Source organism: Equus asinus, chromosome 13 (assembly GCF_041296235.1).
Source record: "Equus asinus isolate D_3611 breed Donkey chromosome 13, EquAss-T2T_v2, whole genome shotgun sequence".
NCBI classification, from domain to species: Eukaryota; Metazoa; Chordata; class Mammalia; order Perissodactyla; family Equidae; genus Equus; species Equus asinus.
The window spans coordinates 20,659,241-20,683,049 of NC_091802.1; the positions used below are offsets into that span (position 1 = coordinate 20,659,241).

At 52.3% G+C, this 23,809-nt stretch overlaps 1 protein-coding gene across 1 annotated transcript in view; it reads right to left on the minus strand.

Annotated features, from left to right (window-relative positions):
• KSR1 (kinase suppressor of ras 1) overlaps positions 1 to 23,809 on the minus strand; it is a 146,388-nt gene that overhangs the window by 45,213 nt on the left and 77,366 nt on the right. The window contains exon 2 of the mRNA XM_044746003.2: positions 21,977 to 22,117. Within this exon, the coding sequence (XP_044601938.1) occupies positions 21,977 to 22,117 (141 nt within the window). The remainder of the gene's footprint in view (positions 1 to 21,976; positions 22,118 to 23,809) is intronic.

A 23,809-nucleotide genomic window follows, 5' to 3' on the forward strand; every position in this document is an offset into this window, starting at 1 on the left:
CTTTACACAACTGCACGAAACCATCCTCCACCTTTCCCCGGTATCCTCAGTGCCTGCACTCTCTCCACACACACACACACACACACACACACACACACACACACACACACGTGCATTTTCCCAACGCTGTGATGACTCAGCAGTTCTGCGGAAGAGCACACTCCTGTATCTGCTCGAGTTGGGAGGGGGGATGTCAACCACAACCAGGACAAGCCTAGAAACCCAATCCCCAATCTAACCCTCATGCAAATAGGGATTTTGTTTTTCCTTCCTTATATTCCTCTCCTCCCCACCCACACCAAGTTTCAGTTTCTCAAACACCATAACTACAATTATTATTACAAACCATTGGCCAGAACAATATACCCAGCGTCTTGTATACTATCTCCACTCAAAGCAATTCAGCAAGGAGATGCTGGAAGCCCACTTTCCTGAGGCTCAGAGACGTCACACAGGGCAACTTCGTAAGGGGCCAGGTCAGAACTGAAACCCAGGAGTGCCAGACCCCAAAGTTCCTCCAGTCATTCTCCGCAGTCGCCTGTTAACCTGGCAAAGCCTTGGGACGCAGCAGCTACCTTAAAGGAATTAATTTCTTCCTACTTTCTGAAAAAAAAAAAACCACTGTAAAATGAAAATTCTTTGTTCTTCAGCAAGTGAAGTAATCCTTTAAAAAAGAGAGAGTACATTCAAATCTATTCCTTTAAAAAGATGCATGAAAAAAGTATTCCCTTCTACCTTCAAATTAGCAGTGACTCTCACTGCCCTGAGGCTTCAGAGACGAGTCCACTCCATGGGAATACGGCAGCAGGGGCTGCTCTCCTCGTCTCCTTTTCCCCCTCTTTATGCTCCAATTCAAACCAGGGGTTAGCAAGGCAAAATCAGGGGGCAGAAGGGGGTACGGGGACAAAAGAGCCAATCCAGGGTCCCACTGAAACTGGAGCTGCCCCAGCCTCTCCCAGGACAAGCATCGCCCCCTGAGGAGGGAACTACGCACACACATGCATGAAATGAGAGTGCTCAGCACACCATTGTCGCCATTATTTCTGACTGTTTCTTCTCTAATCCCTCCTCCCAGCAGGGCTGGAGCACTGAACTGGAGGGAGGGACCACCCCATTCTACCTAAGAGCTGCAGTCAGTGAAGCTCTCCACCAGACAGCAGGTTAGCTGGTAGAGTAATGTTCTCAAACGCACGGCCTCAGGGCCAGGCTCGCTCAGGGAGGAAATGAGCCCAGTGGGGATGTGGCCCCCTTGATCTACATTTTGATGGAGACACAAGGACTAGAAACACTTCTCTTGCCTCTTTACTGGACATCAAGCAATCCAACAGCAGCAAGGGCGATGCTAATCGGAAACCCGCCCTCTGCCTTCACTCAGCACTGGGCTGTGAGGGGAGGCTGTGGGAGAGGTGCCAGATCTTCTTCTTAGAAAGATATCTGAGTTTTTATTTTTAAAATGGCTGATTGTTACATGGCGGCAGCTAACGCAAATCTGTGCAGATCAAACATTCACATCCACGGGTTACACGGCGTCCCCAGGCCCCGGCACAGAGCCCCGGTATGAGGAATCTGATGTCTTCCGAAGGACTGTCTGATCTGTGGCGTCTTCTACAGCTTTATTCCTGTAGGTAAACGGGGAGGGACAGTGGCCCGGCAGCAGGCAACCTAGGAACACGTCAGTGGGCGGCCAGGCCTCCTCAGAGAGGCGCCTACCCTGGCTCTGGGACCCCACCACGGTAATGAAGTGCCCAGCCTTCCAACTACTACAAGTGACTTTGGACCCAAAGTTAATTCAATCAAGAGGGGACCGTGCAGGAGGCTGGCATGCTGGAACCAGTATATGAAGAAAACGCATCCCCCAGCCCTCACCTGGGCCTCCAGCTGGACAACAGGTAGGCTGGGTTAGTGGCTGTGCCACCCCTGGAGTGGCCCTGGTACCTCCTCCTATCGTGACTCAAGCAACGCCCCTAAGCAACTCAGCACCCCCAAACCTCACACGGGGATGTGATTCACCCACCCACAGCGAGAGGCACAGCCAAGTCTGAGTTAGGAAATTATTTCAGACCAGAGTAATTTATGTACAACTTTTCTGGTTAATCTCTAAACTGAAAGCAAATTAGGGAATCACCTGCTGAAGGTGACCTCACAGGCCAGCGGATGACCTGGTAGGTGAAGCTGCTCAGAAACTCTCTCGGTCTGAGAGGCCCCAAGGGCCCAGGAGGGCCTCCCACCTGCCTGGAGGCACATGGAAGATGCCAGGCCATCTCAGAGCCAAAGGCTCACACCCTGGAGTTCTGGAGAAGGGATGAAGGCCAAGAGTCCATACTGCTTTGAGAATTACTGCCCGCCCCACCCCAGCTTCTGTCTAAAGAAGATATGAACTAGAACCAAGAAGGGAAGACAGGACTGCCCAGCCCACAGTGGGAGATGCCAAGTCCTGGCTCCAACAAGTCTCGGGTTGACACATGAGCATGGAAGTCGGGCAGCGAGAACACGGGACAGAGCAAGAGCTGCAGGGAACACGGGCTCGCTGACACTGCCCCTTCCCTCAGGCCACGATTTATGTTCTCCAGTAGGTGACATTAAGTTATTCTTTCTGCTAAAGATTAGAGAGCAGGGTCCGTTGAGCACGGAGGCCGCTCTTGGTCTGTGATCCTTAAGCTGCTGGTTCTGTTCTCTATAGCAGAAGGCAGGGATGGGCTGGGCCAAACACCTCAGCCCCGGCCCCTCAGCAGCTGACAGCGGCTGGTGTCACAGGCCAGGCTGCGTATCAAATGGTATCCTGGGACTTACCAGCAGCCACGGGGCTGCCTGGGGTCTATACTTAGAAACCTGTGCGGGCTGACACTGAGAGCCGTCCACACTCGCCGTGGTTAGTCACGTGGACTGTGGCAATGCCAGGGGCTTCAACGCTGGGTGTGGGTCACATACAAGAATCCGTGGCAGCTCAAGGCAGAATTCAGACAAAGGCCAGGGATGAAGGAAGACCAAGAAGCAAACCTGTGTTTTGTGTTTCTGCCTAGCTTTCTAGTCCTCGAGCATGGGATGGGCCAGTAAAGTGAGTCATGGCCGCAGTCAGTGCCGCTTGCACTCAAGGTCCATTTGTAGAACCTGGTTTCTGGGGTGTGGGCAGAGGCATCCCCCAGCTTTCCTGGCTGGAGGTTCATTAAAGGGCCAGGAACCTTCACCACAGAGGCTCCCTCGGGAACTGGTCACACCAGAGAGGCCAGAGGTAGATTCCCAGAACCCTGTGGGTGGTGAGGTAGGACCCTGGACACGCCTCAAAGGCCAGGGCTGAGGCGGGGGTGGGGGGAAGGACGGACAGAACTGGGGAGCGAGAGGGACAAGCAAGGGGGTTTCCATGTCAGTCTGGGCTGGGAGCCCGCATGCCTCCAGTGGGCAAGGGGGCACCTGACAATGTCCCTTGCGGCCTTCTCCCCACCTACAGGGGCCGACACCTGGATAATAACAGTTGGATGTTCTGAGAGCACAGGAGGGGCTGAGGCAGTGAGGGTCTGGGTCTCCTGGGTTTCCGTGGAGATCAGCGGACAGCTTGGGGATGCTGGCTTTGTCTGTGGACCAGCTCCAGGCTGAGCCTCTTCATTCTCCCAGCCCTGGGAAACAAGAACAAGCCCCTCCTGGGAGAAGTCAGCTGCTTCTCGGAGGGCTTCTCTCCCCCACCTCCCAGCCGGCCAGCCCAGCGAAGGAAGGGTCAGATTTGGTCCTTGGCACCACCTTGATCTTGGGCCAGTCCCTACCCCTCTATGGGCTTTGGTTTCATCATTTATAAAATGCGTGGGTCTGGCTAGACCAGATCAGTGGCTCTTAACCCTGGCGGCACCCTGGAATTACCCAGGGGGCTTTAAAAAAGGATCCTGCTGCCCGGGCCCCACCTTGGACCAATTGAATCAATTTCTGGGGTAGGGCACGCCATGAGGGCAGATAGGCTGTGGGGCAGAGTAGCCCAGGGCAGAAGGGGCCTGAGAATGCCCAGTTCAGAGGGCAGAGCCACGCCCTGGGGCTTGACCTCCTGCCTGTCCTCTCATGAGACCTGCACTCCTTCAACTCAACCCCAGCCTAGCCCCAGCTTCCAGATGTCCCCTCCTGTACACCGGCGCCTCCCTCCCTCCTACAAAGCAGGGTGGGCCTCACAGAGTGAGGGCCAGGCTGGAATCTTCAGGGAGTGGCTGTCTCTGGCCAATGCATTGGTATGTCTGGGCTTGAAAGCATCAGAAAGATGGGGCGGGGACATTGGAGGTGGAGGGATACAGGTCCAAGGGGAGGAGACGAGGAGGGGGTCAAGAAAAGGCAGTGATGAGCATTTATCACACAACCTCCTGAGTGCTAGCTCTCTGCTAGATGAACAATAGAGGTCAGCACATGCAATCCTCATAACATCCTGAGATGGGTGACAAGGCTCAGAGAGGGTAGGTAACTTGCTCAAGGCCACACAGCCCGACTGGTGAGGCTGAGGCATGGCCATCTCAACCTATCCCCAGCCAGCCAGCCGGCCCTGCCTGAGCCGATGCCCACTTCTTCGCTCTCTAAAGTGAGCTCTTTTTCCCAGGACAGAGTCTACCTGGCGTGACAGGTCACATCTGCTCTGCTGGCTCCACCCAGTGCTCTACCCCAGTGCCCAGCTGGGTGAGCTCGGCTGTGGGGTCAAAAGCAGGAGGCCTCCCAGGGCGTCTTCTCTCCACATTCTCTTTCAGTCCCCTCGGCCAGCCTGCCCGGCTCCCCCTCAGTTCCCCTCCTGCCCTCTGGAGGAATGGGCGCTTTCCATCTCCACTGGGACGAGATCTCCAGCTTCTGGCAGCATCTGCTGTCACCACAGCCACCACCATGACCCCAGCGGGCTGGCCCGGCCCTTCTGGAAGCCTGTCCTGTGGCTGCCCCCCATGCCCCACTCTTCATCCTATAACCCTGAGGTGTCTGTGCAGGAATTGGCAAACTTCTTCTGGATAGGCCAAAGAGTGAATATTTCCAGCTCTGCAGGCCATGTGTTCTCTGACACAACCACTCACCTCTGCCATCATAGCACTGAAACAGCCACAGATGATATGTAAACAAATAGGTGTGGGCTGTGTTCCAAAAAGACTTCAAGTATGGGCACAAACTCGAATTTCATATAATTTTCACGAGTCATGAAATATTTTCTTTCTTTTCCATACCAGTTAAAAATGCGAAATCCGTTCTTAGTTCGCAAGGCTATATAAAAAACAGTGGTGGGCTGAATTTGGCCCATGAACCATAGTTTGGCCTGATCTAGTGGATCATTCAGCCACTCAACAAACACACATCAACTATGTTGGGCTCCATCTCCTGGTGGCCCTGGGCCTCACTACTTCTTCCTTCCTGCCTCTACCTGTGCTGACCTGTCTTTTCCCCATCCCACCCCCAGCACACAATCAGCAGAAGGGGGACACAGAGGAGAGGCTTCCAGGCAGGCCCACGTCTGCCACCTAGGAAGCCTGCATTTTGTCGCCTGTGTGTCATCAACACACATTTCCACAATGCTTCTCCTGGATGTTGTCTGAAACAACAGCCAGGCAAGTCCAGCAGCAGAGAAACACACACACACACACCCCAGCTTCGGGGGCTGCGTGCTTCCCCCCAACATGTGCTACTCCCAGAAAGGACCCAGGAGCTGGGTAGGCTTCTCCAGGGGAGTGCTCGCTACACCCAGGATGTCTGCTGACTGTGGAAAAAAACCCACTACTGTCCACTAGGCTCCCCTGTAAAACCCCAGACAGAAATGGAATACTCTAAAACAGACAATGTTCAAAAGGAAGACTGGGGGCAGGGTGGGTCGGGGGAGGGTCTGCCAGCAGCCTAAGAGCTATCCTTCGGGGGACACTTACCTTCTGGGGAACCAGTAAGTGGGCCAGCCCCTCCCTGCACAAGAAGGCCAGTGTGGAGGGGCCAGAGCCTCCCAGACCTGCAGGCGCTCCCTGGCGTCCCTTTTTGACGCAGCAGGTGAGAGGAGGACAGGCAGGGTGGCAGTGGGGACCAAGCCAGGCTGGCAGCTGGGCGAGGAGGCGGGGCTGCAGAGGGAGGGTGAGCATGTGACGTCTCTGAGACGGAGGGGGACTGGGAGTAACTGCCCCAGGCCAACAGCTCGAAACTGGGACTGGCCCTGGCAAACTGGGATGCCTGCTTATCCTACGCAGAGGGTGCAAGGAACAGTGGCTGGTTTGCAGTGTCTCTCCCCCTGGGGAACCCCAGCTCTCCTGAGGGTAAAGGGGCCCCCAGAAATAACCGGGGCTCTCGGGCAGGGCCACATCCACAGCCGTCTGTACTGCTTGCTGGTCCCTACCTTCTCCCCGTTTCAATTCTCCCCTGTTCAGACACACCACTAAAGAGAGGGTTCCCAGACAAGTCTGCACCATCTCCTACTTCTGCCTCCTCCACGTCCGCAGGGTGACAGCTGAGTTCAGCCAGGCAGGTCCCCTGCACCCCAGAGCGCCAGACTGCCATCTGGGCCTCAGGGCACAGCAACCTCACTCAGGGCCCTGGCACACGCCCGGCCCCAAGTTTGGAGTCTGGAGGGCCCCCCGGCAGGGCCAGGAGACAAATCACAGACCCCTCCAGCAGAGGGGCAGGTCCTAGAACTCAGCATGCGGTCTGTCCTTTGGGGTTGTCTGTCTCTCCAGGCAGGGGATGAACCGGGCTGCAGCAAGTGAGCTCAGAGCTGGAGACCTGAGAACCAGGCTGCTCTGTCTGAGCATAGGCGCCCCATTGTTTCCGAGCTGCCCCATGGGTGTCCAGCCAGGAGACCGAGATCTCTCGGGAGATCCTGGAGGTACGCAGCCACTCTCTGTAGTTTTCCAGAAACCCTGTAAACAACTCTTGCCCCACAAACAGCAGCAATGGAGCCCAAGTGAGCCCACGACTCAAGCCAAGGAGGCCATGGCCAGAGTCACTAGGGTCTGAGGGCACGAAAGGGGCCAATGGATATTCATGGGGCCAAGATCAAAGGCAGAGTTTGAAGAGACCTTAGAGATGATCTAGTCCAACACTCATTTTACAGAGGAGGAAAACTGAGGCCCAGAGAGGGAAGGGGACCTGCCTGGGTTACCCAGAACACCACCACCAGGACCAGGTCCTGCCAGTGACCAACACGTGGACACACCACCCCCTGGGAGAGCGCACTGTTTCCATGGCGGGCACTCCTCACCCAGATGTAAAGGTCCATTCCCGCCAGGTTTTCTGAGCTGCTCTAAGAGGTGAGCTGAGGACAGGCTCCCCCGAGGTCTGCCCTGAGAATCATCACAGAAGGTGCAGGCCTGAGCCCTATCAAGCCGTGTGCTCGCCTCATGCGCCCAGAGCCCTCTGGAACCCAGAAGCAATGGGGTTCTGAGCTCACGGCCTCACCCGAAGCCTGGAGGTCCCTGATGTCTCGGTGGCTCAAAAGATGGCAGGTGGGCTGAAATCCTCAACTCCATGTTCATGCCCACCCCTAGCCATGCCCACATTGGTGACAGTGCACACTTTTCTTCTTTTCGAAAAGAAGAACCAAATCCCACATCACCAGCTACACCCAAACGCCCAGGTTCTGAGATGAGGCCTGAGATCCACCCAGGGCTGTGGCACACTGGTTCTTACTCAGCCCCTTCATATGCTTCCTCTTTTCACAACCAGTCTAATCATAAAAATAACAACTCCTGGGCCTACTGCCACTCATGAAGTGGTCTGGGCCCAACTGCCTGGTAGCTAAGGAAAGTGAGGTTCAGAGATTAAGTTACTCACTTAAGAAAGCAAGCGAGTGACGGAGCCTCCGGTGGACCCTGGTCCGGGTAACTCCCAAGCTAGCGCTCCCGGCCCCTAGACAGTCTGGCCTCCCTGGCCTAGGTGACCAGAAGCCCTGAGAGGCAGCTGGGTCTGCCCATGTAACTCCAGGTTCTTAAGCTCCCTGCAGAAGGAGCAGGCTCAAAACAAGTGTGTGTCCTGTTCAAACCAAAAGCACAAACAGGCCAGAAAAAGTTCCCTAGAAGGATAGGAAAGATCTATTTCTGGAATATTCTGACAGTTCCCCAGCCACTTCACCATGGCAAGAAAGACAGGTAATGAAATAATGAAATGAAAGTCACATGCGACCCCAACATGCAGATTTCTCCAGACCAAAGCAGGGCCTCAGAGCCCAGCCAAGAGTACCTATTCTGGGGGGCTCACGGAAAGGCCACCTGATCTGAGACCCTGGCGCCTACCTCGCAGCCCTCCAGCAGGGGCTGGTTGAGGTCCCGCGCTTCTTTCAGCACCACGGGCGGTGGGGTCCCCGCACCCCGTTTTGCAACCTTGGCCTTCACCCATCTCCACAGGCGATGCATGATGAGGGGCCGGAGCCCGGGGTCCCTGGCAGCCCCGGCCCCTGGTGCGGCGTCCCAGGGAAGGACGAGGCAGGGAGAGGAGTTTCTGTTTTCATGACTATAGTGAACAGTCACTGCAGCCAAAAATAGTTTGTGCCTGGGAGCTGGGCAGTCAGCACATACCTCCCGGAGCAGGTGCTGGGTGTGAGACGCAGGCTTCAGCCGGCCCCGCTGCGGGGGGCTGGGGACCCAGGCGCCCAGGATACGCAGGATAACAGGCCACGGACGGAGAGGGTTTCCCAGCCTCACTGCCCACCTCCAAAAAGTTTGAGCTGAGTCAACAAGGAGCACGTTCATCTCCTGCCTTCCAGTGAATCATCTGGGGAACCCCCACCCCCACGTGAACTCCAACCATCCCCAGTGCCCCTGCAGCCCTCACAGATTTGGGGCTGGGTGACTTAAACACTCACAGGAAGAGCTGTACAAACTACCAGCTATCAAAACTCAGAGAACTGTATACTAAAAACGGTGAACCTTACCATACGCAAATGAAAAAAACTGTAAACAGTTAAGTGGCTGGCCCTCAGGGGCTAGAGGGGTGGTGGGGGCATTTTATTTTCTTTTTTGAGCTTCTCCATAATTTCGAATTTTCCTACAATGACCATTTGCAATTAGATTTAGAAAATGTTACTTTAAAATAAAATTTTAAAAAGGAAAGATGCTCAGGCATCACGGAGGGAATGTACAACATGGTCCTATGTATAAGAATTCAGTGTGTGTGTGTGTGTGTGTGTGTGTGTTTCGTGACCCCAGCTTTGAAGCCAGACTTCCTGGATATGAACCCTGGCTCCATCACTTACCATCTAGGTGACCTCGGGTAAGTGACACTGTCACTTAGTTTCTCTACCTTTATTGTGTACTAGGGATAAAAGCATTGCCTCCTGCTATAAACTAAGCATTTGTGTCTCTCCAAAATTCATATGTTGAACCCCCAATGTGATGGTATCAGGAGGTGGGGCCTTTGGGAGGTGATTAGGTCATGAGGGTGAACCCACATGATGGGATTAGTGCCCTTGTAAAAAAGACCCCAGGGGCCGGCCCAGTGGTGCAGCAGTTAAGTCCACACATTCCGCTTCTCAGCAGCCCAGGGTTGGCCAGTTCGGGTCCTGGGTGCCGACATGGCACCGCTTGGCAAAAGCCATGCTATGGTAGGCGTCCCATGTATAAAGTAGAGGAAGATGGGCACGGATGTTAGCTCAGGGCCAGTCTTCCTCAGCAAAAAGAGGAGGATTGGCAGTAGTTAGCTCAGGGCTAACCTTCCTCAAAAAAATAAAAAAAGACCCCAGAGGGCTGCCTGGCCCCTTCCACCTGGTCAGGACAGAGCAAACACATAGCTATCCACGAACCTGGAAGTGGGTCCTCACCAGACACAGAATCTGCTTGCACCTTGATCTTGGACTTCTCAGCCTCCAGAACTGTGAGAAATATATTTCTTCTTTTTTGGGGGAAGATTAGCCCTGAGCTAACATCCACTGCCAATCCTCCTCTTTTTTTTTTGCTGAGGAAGACCAGTCCTGAGCTAACATCTGTGCCCATTTTCCTCCACTTTTTTATGTGTGGGATGCCTGCCACAGCATGGATGGGGCTAGGTCCACACCTGGGATCCGAACCCGTGAACCCTGGGGCACCAATGTGGAGTGTGTGAACTTAACTGCTACATCACAGGGCTGGCCCCTAAATTTCTGTTATTTATAAGCCACGCAGTCTAAGGCATTTTGTTATAGCAGTCTGAATGGACTAAGATAGCTCCTCACAAGGTTACTGGGAAGACTGAATGAGACACTCCTTGTAAAGCTCACAGCTCAGTCCCAGGCACATTGGGAACACTTACTAAAGAATTATAGCATGATTCATGAATAAACTGCATAAAAAAGAAGAAGAAAGAAAGAAATCAAAAAAGAACGCTGACTGGAAGGAAATGCACCAAAATGCTTACAGCATTTCCTGAGTAATAAGACTATGGGGTAAACTATCAGTACACGGTAGTATTATTATTTAATTTCTATACTTTTCACATTTTGAAAATGAACATACATGTAAATTACTGGATATGAAGAAAAAAAAACTAAAAAGCCAAGAATCAATGATTATCTCTGTATAGGATTACAGATGACTTCTTTTCTTTTCTTTTCTATGTTTTCTAAGGTAAATATTTATTTCTTTTGTAGTGAAGACAACAAGAAATGTTATTAAAAACAAAAACTGGGGGATAGGCTCACCTATTATATTCTAGAAACATCATCTCTGCAGACCCCCCAGGGTCTCGACCTTTGACATACCATCTGAGCCTGAGGGAGTTTGCCTTCCAGACACAAGAGTTCTGCTCACTGATGGGAAATGGGGCACAATGGTCACCCCTGAGACGCCTCGGGGGAGCCAGGTGACCCATCCCCAGCGAGAGCCCATGAAGAGGGTGGCGGTGGGGTGCCAGAGTAGCTGCAGAGCAACTGTCCCTGACATCTGAGGGAGTGAGAGGGTTTGCGCAGTCCTCCTCTGTCATCAGGACTGTCTCTCCTCCAGGAACCCATTTCCCAAACGACCCTTCAGGTCCCCCACAGTGGCTGCCAAACGGCTGAGTCCATGACCCAGTTTGGACCAATTGGAGTTCTCCATCTTCTTAGCCCTGTGATTGGTTCTGACATGAGCACATGACCAAAGCCAAGCCAATCAGAGCCTTCCCTGGCCTCTTTCAACTACAGTTCTAGGGGAGCAGCTCTCCATGGGCAAGCAATGCTACTCTGCTGGAAGAAGTGAGGCTTAGCTGCTGGAGCCCTTCATGCTTGCCACATGGAGCAGACCTGTCTGGGAAGTGCGCCCTAATAGCATCTTCGGAGGCCCTGCATCCAGACCTCCCTGGACTTTATTACCTAAGCTGATAAAAGCCTCTGTTTTGTTTGAGCCAATTGGTAATGGAACTTGCTACAGAAAAGTCCTAAGTAGTAGTAGGAGAACATAGTAGCTTTTACTTAGTAAGTGCTTATTACGTGCGCTGGTACCATGTCATCCCTCCATCTGTTTATCTGTTTATCCATCCATCCATCCATCCATCCATCCAATCAACAGACAGCTACTGAATACCAGCTGTGTGCCAGGCACCTTACTGAGTACTGGGGAATACAACAGCCAACAAAAAATATAATCTCTTTCCTTAGGGAGCTTATGTCTAATAAGAAATATAGAATAAAAAACAAATTCAAAAGTAACTAAAATATGTAATTGAAATATGTGAATAAGTGTGAAAAAAGGAAAGAGTATGCTGAGATAAAGTGGTGGGTATGGGGGCATCTAATTTTAGACAGGGTGGCCTCTCTGAAGAGCTGACTCCTAAGCTCCTGTCAGAGGATGAGAAGGCGCTAGCCGTGGGGTACAGAAATTTCCAGGCAGAGGAAACAGAACATACAAAGGCCCTGGGCTATGACAGGAAACAATCTGACGTGTTCTAACACAAGAGGAAGAGTGAGGAGGGGCAGGAGACAATGTGGAAAGAGGCAAATGCTGAATACTTTAAGATCTTGAAGGTATTTTATGCTGAGTGCAACAAGACACCAAGGAAGGTCTGTACTCAGAAAAGTGAGATGATCGGATTTACATTTTAAGAAAACACCCTTAGTTCATGAAGAATGAGATGAAAGAGAGGGCAAGAGCAGACACAGAGAGTGATGTATGTGATACTGCACAAGTCCGTGCAGTAGCTATGATGAGGGAGGCAGCAGTGGTGAAAAAGAGACATAGGGGGATTTGGGATATAAATCTGGAAATAGAGCTAGTGGGATTTTTCTATTCAATTGAATGTGGAGGTTGAGGAAGCCGAAGGAATCAGAAATGACTCCTTGGTTTCTAGCTAGAGAACTAACAGATGAGTATTCAGGCTCAGAGAGGTAAGGGACTTGAGCAAGGTCACACCACTGGCAAGTGGCAAAGTCAAGATTTTGTCTGCCTCTCAACACCAGGTTCTGGGCTATCTACTTCCAATCTTGCTGCCTGTCCCAAAAGCATATAGATGGGAGCAGAGGCCACTGAAATTTATATGCTGATTTTTTTTAAAAAGAAGGGTGATGAGATGAGGGGCTCTGGCTTTATAATAATGAAAACAGTATGGTGTTGACACCAGAATTTCCCAATGATATCTGGCTGGTCAGATCTGTTCTAGAGCAATCATGCCTTTGAGGCAGTCCCCAGAGAAGAAGACCGAACACAAACTGACAGCCCAGGAGCTCGGAGGCCCCAGAAGAAGCTCAGGCACACACCACACAACCTTGCTCAAACCCAGTTGGTCGCCAACAGAAACCAGAGGCAGCTGAGCAGCCCCAGGCCTCAGCAGGCCCTCAGCAGCCCCCAGAGACCTTCCCCAGAGATCCCTGCAATACAACCTCCGTGCCCAGATGGGAGAGCTCCTGAGATACCTTGGCCCAAGAGACCAAAGCTCTTTGGATCATCTTACTTGAGTTCAGTCACTCCACAAGAGCACCCACTCTATGCCAGGCACCGGGGATAGAGCTGTGAATTAAACAGCCAGGTTCCTGCCCGCGTGACGCAGCCGGTCTAGTCAGTTCTCACTGGACTCGGCAGACCAGAGACCCAGCTGAGGAGGTGGGCTCACCGCTCAAAAATGCCCACCAGTGCAGGGCTAAGCTGAGCAGCCATGCTCCTGATTTCTCAGATTTCTAGAAACCAGGAGCATTCCAATACTGGAAGCTTAAAAGAGGGCACTTTGGCCCAAGATCAGAAAAATAAATCACTTCATCAATTGGAGACAGTGATTATCTGAGTTCCATAAGGACAGGGACTCATGTTCAGGGCCTAGAGGAGGACCTGGCACACAACAGGAGGTAAAGACACACTTACTGAGTGAGCGCCTGACTGGACGAATAGGATAAAACACTGCAGGCCCTCAGCTCAGGGTCTTGCCACATCTCATCCTTTCCTCCCTTGGGGTCCGTCAGTCTGCTTTGCATTCTGTAAATCCCACTACCCTATAAGCCCCCCAGGGCAGACTGTATTTTGTTCATCAGTTAATCCCCTGTGATAATTAATCTGTGTAGGTGATCAATGGATATAGAAGGAATGGATGCAAAGGAAAGAAGGAAGGACGGGAGTGAGGAAAGGAGGAAGGACAAAGGAAGGGAGGAAGAGAAAGAAGAGAGAGAGAGATTGAGAGAAAGATTAATTCAATTACACATACAATTAATTCAATTGCACAACCACATACTGAAGCTCCAAGCTGGGCTATTCTGGGTAAGATGCCAGATGACAAAACCAGGTCCGGAAAGGAAGCCTGGCTTTAGTTACGCGGACCTGACTTTGGATCCTGGCTCGGCTATCAGCTCCCTGTGTGACACTGACATGGCACTCAACCTCTCTGAGCCTCAGTTTGCTCAGCTACGAAACGGGGATCATAGAGCCTCACCTCCCCCTACCCCAGGTGCAAGAATTAAACAGGATGATCTATATCAAATGTTGCCTTGCAGTTCCCCCTTCCATCTATATCCCAACTTCAGCTCTTCTCCTGACTGGTTGAGCCACACAGGCACGCCAGTCCACTGCCCAGGCCTCCATCTCCCCATCCTAAGTGGGGAGAGCTTGTGGCCCAGCTGCACTGGGCTGGTACTGAGATCCAGCACCCGAGATCTCAATGCCTCCGGACCAAGGCAGCCCTGGGCCGCTGGTCAGCGGATCCGCCACACGGCCCGCCTGGTGAGGGGGTGTGCTGGAGGCCGAGGAGAATCCCGCAGGCCAACGAGCAAGGCCGTCAGAACGGCAGGGACTCTGGCTCCAAAGGGAGAGAGTGGGGACAAGGGGAAGAGAGACGGGGAGGAGGCCAGGACCGAGGGCAGACGGATTCGAGCCGATTAAAAGCTGTCCCCAGGAGCCAAACAGCAGTTCCCTTTTGTGCATTCATCTCACACAGCCTCCCGCTTGACACAGCCCACATTCCGGGGCCCACACGGAGCTGCAGCCACTCCCAAGAGATGGGAAACCAAGATGGTGGCAAGAGGTCTGGTAGCATTCTCCCCCCCATGCCCAAGAGAAGGGCTGATTTCCAACGCGGGAATGCAAGGACGGAGGAACGGGAAAGAGAAATCGCCCAGCAGGGCTACGACAATGACAACAAAACCCTTACCAGACCTGCCTGCATCTTCAGTTCTAACAACGCCAACAGTGAGCGCTTTTCTCAGGGGACCCTGTGGCTTTGACCCTGGAGTCCCAGCTTCTGCAGCACCCACCTCACCCGGCTAGAACCGATCCCAGCCAGCGCCTGCCACTTCCTTGAACAACTTCCAACAGGGAAATTGCTGAAGAAAAAAAAAAGTGGCCCCACGCCAGCAGGCTCTGAAATCATTTCCCCAGCTGCAGCCAGAACATCAAGCTGTGATTTTGAGTTCCTAACCTGTGGAAGGGTGGGAAGGGGGCCGAGAAACAGTCACAGTGTGTGACTCTAGACGTCCGGGGAGGGGGAGGGGCCCTCCTACCTCTACACTCACTCTCCTACTCAGGCCCGAGTCCCTAAGCCTCCCATCCCTGCAGGCCCCACCTCCACGCAGACCCCCTCATTCCCGCAGCAGCCAGCAGCCTTGTCCCACCTTCAGCCACCCCAGGAGGAATGTCGCCTTCTCATCAGCAGTTTTATTTTCCTTCAAACAATTCTAGTGTTGTCCCTCTGTGTGTCTCTCTCTCTCATACCCACACTCCAATGATCTCCCGGATAAAACCCCAACCCCTACACGCCACACATGGAGATTTCCATGCACCGACCCTGCTTCCTCACCAGTCTCCTCCCAGACCAGGCCCTTTTCAAACACTTCCTGTGAGGATGGCACCAGCTCTCAGACTGCGGGGGTTTTTGCAGATACTGTTCCCTCTGTCTGGCATGCTCTGCCCCTTCCCGCCAGGCCAGCTCCCGCCTCTCAGAGAAGCCCTCCCTGGTGTGGGTGCCTCCCTGGCCTCCCAGGGTGAGTTTGCCAGTCTGCTCCCCCAGACCCCAGGCCAGCCTCCACCAGGGTTCTTGGTGCCAGCTCTCAACGCATGCGTTTCACCACAGCCTGTGAGCTCCTGGGGCCGGGAGCGTGTCTTGGGCATCCCAGCTTTCAGCATGGGGCACCACCAGGGCAGGCTCCAGGCTGGCACTGCCCGATACAGCAACAGTCATGTGTCTGTTTAAATTAAAATTGACTACCACAAAATAATATTTCAGTTTCCCAGTCGCACTCCGCATATTTCAAGTCTCCAGGGCCGCATGTGGCCGGTGGCTACCACGTTGGACAGGACAGAACATTTCTATCACCACAGAAAGTTCTATTAGATGGCGTCACTTGAGACGAAGGTCTGATGGCTGGGTAAGCATGAAGGCATCTCCCAAGCTGCCTCCCACATCCACGGAGGAGGAGTCCAAGGTCCCACGTGTCAGAAGCACCCACAGAGGCTCTGGAGATCTGACTTGGGTGTGAGAGGAGGAAGCGTGCAGAGTCCCTTCATCCAGACCAGAAATGAGCAAGGGTAACCACTGCCCTGGGGCCACTTCCACGTCCATCCCCTTCCTTCATCCACCAGAAAGGCATCATTTCCTGTAAACTTTATAACCACAAACTAGTGGCCAGGGTTTGAAGACAAAAGCTGAAGTAATATTTAGAGGGATAATTAATCCTAAAGGGACAGACCCCAGGCAGGCAATACCGTAAAGGAAGGAGGAGACCGTACACATATATACGGCTCCACACGTGTACGACGCGTGTGCTTCCTGAGGGAAAAACCAGGGCCCCAGTCACGGAGCCACAAAGGGTCAGGACGAGAGAGAATTCAGAGGCCGAAGGGACAAATCTCACCAGACAAAGACCATGCCCAGAGGCCTTGAGGAGCAGCCCTGGGGCAAATTATCTCCGGGGTATTGACTGCAGCAGTCCTGGGGCCCTTCAGCACTGACAGCTCAGCAAAAGGAAACTGCTGGACTTCATACATTCCTTCCCAAAAAAACCAAACAAGAAAAGGACAGATAGCTAGAGACCCTGTTTTAAAGTCTGGCATCCCCAGTGTGCATCCCACGGTGACTTTCGTTCATTCCTCAGTCACTCCATCCCCCGGCAAATATTTGCCAAGGACTTTGCACAGGCCAGGCGCCATGCTGGGGCGCCCAGGCCAACACATTCTATATGTACCTCTCTGTGCGCAGGTGGGCACCCCTCAAACAGAGCCATTCCTGAGATGCCTGAAGATATCTTACCTTTTCCTAGTCTACTGTTAAAGAAGAATGAGGTGGATTCGTATGGACTAACACAGAGACGAGATTAAGACTAAAAACCTGCAGAGTGATATATATTCTATGAGCCCATAAAAAGGGAAAACACATTTGTATGTAAATAAAAACAATGTGGGACCCTGGATTGGATCCTAGAACTGCAAGAGAACATTAATAGAAAAACTGGTGAAATCTAAGTAGAACCTGTAGTTTGGCTAACAGGAATGTACCAGTGTTGTTTTCTCAGTTGTGACAAATGTACCGTGGTAACATACGACGTTAACGATGGTGGGACTGGGTGAGGGGCACAGACGGGAACTCTGCACTGTCTCTGCCACCGTTCTGTAAATTTAACACTATTCCAACAAAAAAGGCAGCCCCCATCCCACTCCCCGGTCAGCCGGGGCTGGGATTACTGGGAGAAGCAGCCCTTCTTTCCAGGCTTCAGAATACTCTGGCTGGGGCCTAAGAACCAACGCGAGATTTAGGGGGAGCCAAGCAATCTAGAGAAAAAGGGTCTGGAGAGTTTGTTTGGGAAAGATGGAGTGACACCTAGCCAATGGTTCCTTGTGGTTCTTAAAACCCAGGCAGAAAGCTGTCAGCCTGCTCCCCAGGCACCCCGAGGCAGCAGGGCTCATCCTCCTCCAGCGCCCGACCCCCCTCCAGCCTCATTTCATCTGCTCTGCTGGTGAGGATGGTGAGGACGTGTGTGGCCCTTGGGACCAACAGGGGGATGGGAGGCGGACACTGGCCCAGCTCCAGTTGGTCCAATGTGCAACCTTCTGTCTGTCTCAAGCCCTGGCTGACTCCCACTGCCTTTGGATTCAGAAAACCACCTCCGGCCAGCCCCTGTTCACACCCCTTCCTTTCACTCCCGGTGTGCAAGCCTCCAGTGGTATCTGTTGGGTTTGGCTCCCTCTCACTCAAGAATAACAGCAGCTGAGGATGAGAGGTGAGGAAGTTGCCTGAATTTTCCCTCCTCCACCCCAGGGAACACCACAGTGCCTCCAGGTGCTTAACCCTCACAACTGCCTCTGTGAGCAAGCGGCACGTGGGTTATTCCCCATTTTACAGAGCGGGAAACTGAGGCTTAGAGAGGTGAAAAGCTTTGGCCTGGGTCCCAGAGCAAGGCCGAGAACTCAGGTGTTCCCCAGAGGAAGGAGAGAGAAGCGGCTGAGAGTGAGGACTGAGAGTCAGGTCTAAAGGGACGCCTGGCTCTGCTCCTCACGGCTCCGGGATCCTGGGCGGGTCAGTGCACCCCACTGGGCCCCAGCATCCTCAACTGTGAAATGACGCCTGCTCCATAGGGTGTTGGGACAACTGGATGGAACAACGCATGTAGAGTATGTGGCACTACACACTGGATGTGCTCTCTGTATGTCAGCTTTGAGGCAAAATGAGCAGGACGCTCTGAGGGGCCCCAGGAGCCCACAGCGGTCAAGGTGCAGCCCAGTAACCAGACTACAGAGGCCTCCCCGAGAGGGCTGGTCAGGCCACTGGAAGCATGACACAATGAATGAAGAGGTGTCAATCTGGTCAGAAGGGGGGCTGCCAAAGAGGCCCAAGGACTCCTCATGGCACTGGCCCGTCCCAGCCTTCCTGAAGAAGCCCTCTCCCCTGGGGGCACCACAACTCTCCCCAAGCTCTTTCCAGAGGGTGACTCATGGGCAGCTGGGCATAGCCACCTGGGAAGGAGGATATTTGGGGCTACGGTCCCAACAGTGGCCTCTCTTGTAGGACTTGAAAAGCCAGGCCTTGGAGTAACTTGTGTCACCACCCACTCGGGACCAACCCTTGACTCCTAGGGACATCTACCATGTCGTGACAAGATTCACTCTTCCCCTCCTCAAACAAGTGATGGTCATATCAGGCCCAGTACTCAGCAGGGGTTTTGTGGCAAACGACCCAGAGCAGGTAGGTCCCTATCTCATGGAGCCTGTATTCCAGTGGGAGAGTAGACAGACCACACACAACAAGTAAGTTAGACTAACTCCAGAAAGCGACCAGGGTCATTGAGAAAAATCAGCCAAGGTGCACTGTTAGAGAACAAAGGGTGGGCGTGAGCTTCAGGTCAGATCATCAGGGAAGACTGCTCGGAGGAGGTGGCAATGGACGTGACACTAGAATGATGTCCACGGGATGAGCCAAGGAAACGCACTACAGGAAGGGGAAGAGCAAGTGCTAAGGTGGGATCAGAGAGAGCAAAGGGGAGAGTGAGCGAGATGAGGTCAGAGAGAGGCAGGGGAGGCCAAAGCCTGTGAGGCACCTGGCATTTGTTTGGAAAGAAATGGGAAGCACTGGACGTGATCCAATTTATGTTTCTTAGTGGTTTCTCTGACTGCTGTGTGCAAAACAGAATGAAGTGGGTAAACGATAAAGTAGGGGGACAGTTAAGGGGCTGCTGCAGGGTTTTGGGCAAGAGAGGAAGGTGGGCTGCCCTGCAGTGCTGGTGGTGGGCATGGAGAGAGGTGGCCAGGTCTGCAGTAGGTCCTGGGGCAGAGCCCACAGGGCTGGATAAGGGACTGCACATGAGTCAGGACAAGGGAGGAATCAGGGATGGCCTCTGGGGTTGTGGCTTGAGCAACTGGGTGGAGAATGCTACCCTGTCCAGAGATAGGAAGATGGGCCGGGAAGAAAACGTGTCCGTGTATATGGAAGGGGAAAAACAAGAGCTCTGCTTGAAACGTGTTCGCTTCTGAGCCGCCTCACGATCTCCAGGTCACTGGCGAGGCCACTGGGCAGCTGGAGAAGCTCCTGCTGTCTCACCCTGACCCTCCATTCCCATATGGCTCTCTGCTCAGACTCTGCCCCAGTCCTCCAGGCCACATAGCATCCTGGTTCCCAAACCACATCTGGCATTCGGGCTCTCCTGCCTGCCCGACCCCTACCTACAGGTGAGCCTGCCCCTCATTTAGCACCCAGGTCTGACACATCACTCACAACTTCAGGATACAAATGTCACCTGACTCTATCCGCTGTGCCTCTGGGCCCGGCTGGAAGACCTCTGTCCCGGCTGCCACCACAGGGCTCTCCAGAGGCCAAGCAGCACCTGCAGCCAGCCCCCATGGTAGCGGCTTGTGCCCTGGGCACACCCGGCTCCTCTCTCAAAGAGAGATGGATGGAGCTGAGTCTCCTGCACTCTTCAGACCTCTGGAGATCCCAGGGAAATCTCTCAAGGAGCTAAGCCATCTGCCAAAGATGTTTTAGGCCCAAGAAAGGGAGTCCAAAGGCACAGTTTGGAGTTTGGCAGGCATGGGTCTGAACCTCAAGTCTGTCCCCATTACTAGCTCTGGGACCCTCAGAGACCCCTTGGCCTCTCAGAACCTGGTGGTCCTCATCTGTCAAGGAGGCACAACGTTGGGCAAGTCACTGCCCTTGTGGGGCCTCAGTGTCCTCAACTGTAAGAGAAGCTGCTTTGCATCTCCGAGATCTCAGGGCCAGGAGGGGAAAAGACTGGGGTTGGCCTGGGGGGCTCAAGGGACCAACCAATTCTCCACAGTCTCCACGGCCATGATTTGAAATCTGATACCAGGGATTCAGTGGTATGTGTTCCGATCTCCTTCCTGAATGGCAGAAGACTGTCAGGCAGGTAGGTGGGTGGGTGGGTGGGGAGATGGATGGAGAGATGCAGCGTATTATACATAAGACGTGCGAATGCGCACATAACTGCTAATAACGCTCAAAGAACTTCCATCTCACAAAGCGGTTTCAACCTTCACATCGGCCACCTCCTTTCTGCCAGCTTCTTAAAAGCTGGTGTACGCCACAAATACGAGGGCCACTGGGGCCAGGGCCCGGAGCACGTAAAGGGCTGAGAGGCTCGCTGGGGAGCCCCCACTCACCCCTACCTCCTCTCACCCCCTCCCCCATGACAGGAGCCTTTTATGTTCACGTCACTTCCCTTCCAGGAATCTCTCCTAGGCAACATTCCTAAATATACCAATAGCTTCATAAAAAATATTAACCACTATGTTATGTTTAATAGCCAACGACCTAACCTCTGCCTGGTTAGCTACATCACATATACTCAAACGTCATGCAGCCGCTTAAAAACAAAACGGGGGGTTACTAAGAATGAAAATACAGGGAAAAAGTGTTAGGCAGCAGATCAAACGATAAGAGTCCAACTAAAAAACTGTTTATTCAGGACGGTTTAAACCAGTGTTGCCTAAGAAAAACCTAATGCAAGCCACATACTTAAGTTTTACTTTTTGAATAGCCACATTTTAAATATATGCGAAATTAATTCAAATAACATTTAGCCTAATATATCCAAAATAGTGTCATTTCAATATATACCAAATATAAAAAGTTACTAATATTTCACTTTGTTTTTTCTGTACCAAGTCCTCTGAATTCAGCTCTTCTTTGAATTTATGTCTTCGAAATTGGAGCACATCTCAATGTGGACTTCCATGCTCCAAATACAAAATAGCCACGTTGGCCAGGGACCACCTTACTAGACAGCACAGTCTAACCTATTAGAAAATTTTAAAACATTTAAGTATTAGGGAAAAAAAGACCACAAGGAAATATCAAAATCTTAATGATCTGAGATTTTTCTCTGAGTGGGAATACATATGTGAATTTTCGCTCCTCTTTCTGTTCTCCAAAGTTCTATATATAATGAATTCATATTGCTTTTAAAACAATAGCAAGAGTCACCCTTTTTAATTGTGGAAGAGAAGCAAGACACTTAAAAGAGCTGACTGGCTGAGCTGCACCTGCCAGGCACTGACTTATTTATGCCTCACAAGCACTGTCCTGTACCCCTGACACCTGGCAGAGGGTACACTCTCCATGCACACTGCTTGGCTAGTTGGTTGGTTAGTTGGTGGGTAGGTTGGATGGATGGGAATAGGAAACAAAGGAGGGAAAACAGTATACTGTAGCAGTTACAAGGGAAAACTCAACTCGGTCTCTTTGCTTCCAAATCCCAAAGCTACCACTTACTAGCTGTACGATTCTAAACAAGTTACTGAACCATTCTGAGCTTTAATTTCCTCAAGTATAAAGCAGCAATCATGGTAGTAATTCCACAGGGTTTTTTGAGAATTAAGTGAGATTATCTAAACAAAGTGTTTTAAATAGTGTCTGCTGCACACCAATGCTTCCAGAAATCTTGGCTGCTGTCATTATGGTGAACCAATGAATGAATGGGGTGGTCAGGCTGTCTGGCTCATAAAGCAATGGCACCCAGGCACGTGCTGAAGCCACATTTACCCTGGGTCCCTCCTGCTGCTGCTGTCCCCTTCCTGAGAGTAGACAGCATCGTCCCTCAGTCCTAGCCACAGTGGAACCAGCCCTCAGGTTTGTGTGTGGTCCCTTTGCTTGACCCCCCCACACACCCACGCCCAACTTGAGCTCCCCACAGCCCACTTACCTGCACCACCTCCGGCCTCACGTTGAAGGTATAAAGCCAGTCACTGAAGCGAGGGTAGCTGTTGAGCTCCGAGGTCCTCTCACCAGGAGCCACGCTCAGCTTGCACTGCCGCTGCTTGCAAATGTACCGGACCAGCTTCGCCTGCAGGGAGCCCAGGAAAGAAAAGGCCAGTTCATTCGTGGCACATGCACATGGCGGAACCGAGCACGCTACAGGGGAGCTCTGGCAAACACGAGAGCAGCGCGATAAGGACAGGAGCTGCCCGATTCCCATTTGCTACCATTCAAACAGCAGTAAAGCAGGACCTGGGGGAGGGAGGAGGAGAGGAGAAGGGTCTGGGAGAGCCAACCCAAGGCTGGCTGACACTACCTCCCCTTGGGACCACGATCCTCAGAGAGTAACAGGCAAGACTGGTCAGAACACCGAACTGGGTTAAACATAAGAAGGGCCTCCCGCCTAGGGTTTGGGGGTCAGGGGAGGCTGGGCGAGTCAGTAATTGATGATATGGAAGATGTGGGGGTTTGGAGAGGATGAGTAACCCTCCACCTGGATTCTTCCAGCCTAGAATCAGACTGGCTGGGCTAGGGTCTGGGAGCTCAGGCACATCCTAGCCCTGTGACCCTGGACAAGCTACTCAACCCCCTACCCCCACAAAAGCCTCAGTTTCCTCCTCCACAAAATGGGAATAATAACAGAGCCTCCATCTCAGGGAGGTTGGGAAGAAATGCAGGACTCAGTGCGCGCCTGGCACACAGCAAGCGCTCTGAGTGCCAGTCGTGCCTGCTGGGCGGTGGCATTATTGGCAAGGGTCCCTGACTCGAGCCTGCCAACAGGCATCCAGGGACCCACACCCTGAAGTGTATGCAAACTTCAGACATGTGAGTCTGTGAGTTTTCGGGGGGCAGAGTGTCCCCAGCTTTCAGCAGACTCTCAAAAACCTGAAACTTCAAATAAAATAAGTTTAAACAAGGACAGCCTGGCTCAGGTCACCCTGGCGTTCTGACAAACCCTGGGCTCCGACCAGGTACCCTGCACTGCACTGAGGAATGCAGAGCAGGGAAGACGGTGGGGAGGGCACAGCAAAGGGCTGAGAAAAAGAAGGGGAGGTGGACTCGAATGTGTGGAAACGAGCACGAGCACGCAACCCGAAGAGGACTAGGGAGCCCCCTGGCTCGGCTGAGATCAAGTGACCCAGAGACCCCGTGAGCGTTGCTGAGATGCTGACAGGACTCTAGTGGCCTCATATTGGGGACTTTCAAGTTTCCTTAAGAGGCAAGCACCACCTTCACAGCCTTATACAGGAGCTGGCCACTTGGAGCCACTTCCTAGTCCTGCTGCCACCCCCCAACCCTGGGGGTTTTATTGTTGTTATTAATTCATTCCTTTTTCTTTCATCTGTAAATGCCTCAGTATATTTCTCTAAAGAGTGTAGACTCTTTTTGTTAGCACTGTCACAATACCAAAAATTAACAGCAATTAATAATTTAAAATTTCAAATATCTAGAAAGGTTCCCAGTTTCCAATTAGAACAGGTGCTCTTAACCATTTCTGGACCATGGACCCCTTCAGCAGACTGGGGAGGCCCAGGATCCTTTTCCTAAAAATAATGCTCTTCAATGCATAAAACAAAACACTTAGGATTACCAAGGAAGTTAATTACATTTAAATCCATTTATCGAAATATTACTTAGAATTGTGAGAGTACTAAAAGCTTCTTGAGTAAAGCATTAAATAATATCTAGCAGTGGGTCACATAACTGTCACAACCATGCAGGTGTGACAAGTATGAACTGCTTTTTCAGATAACTCCACAACTGTAACGTGATAGGAAGA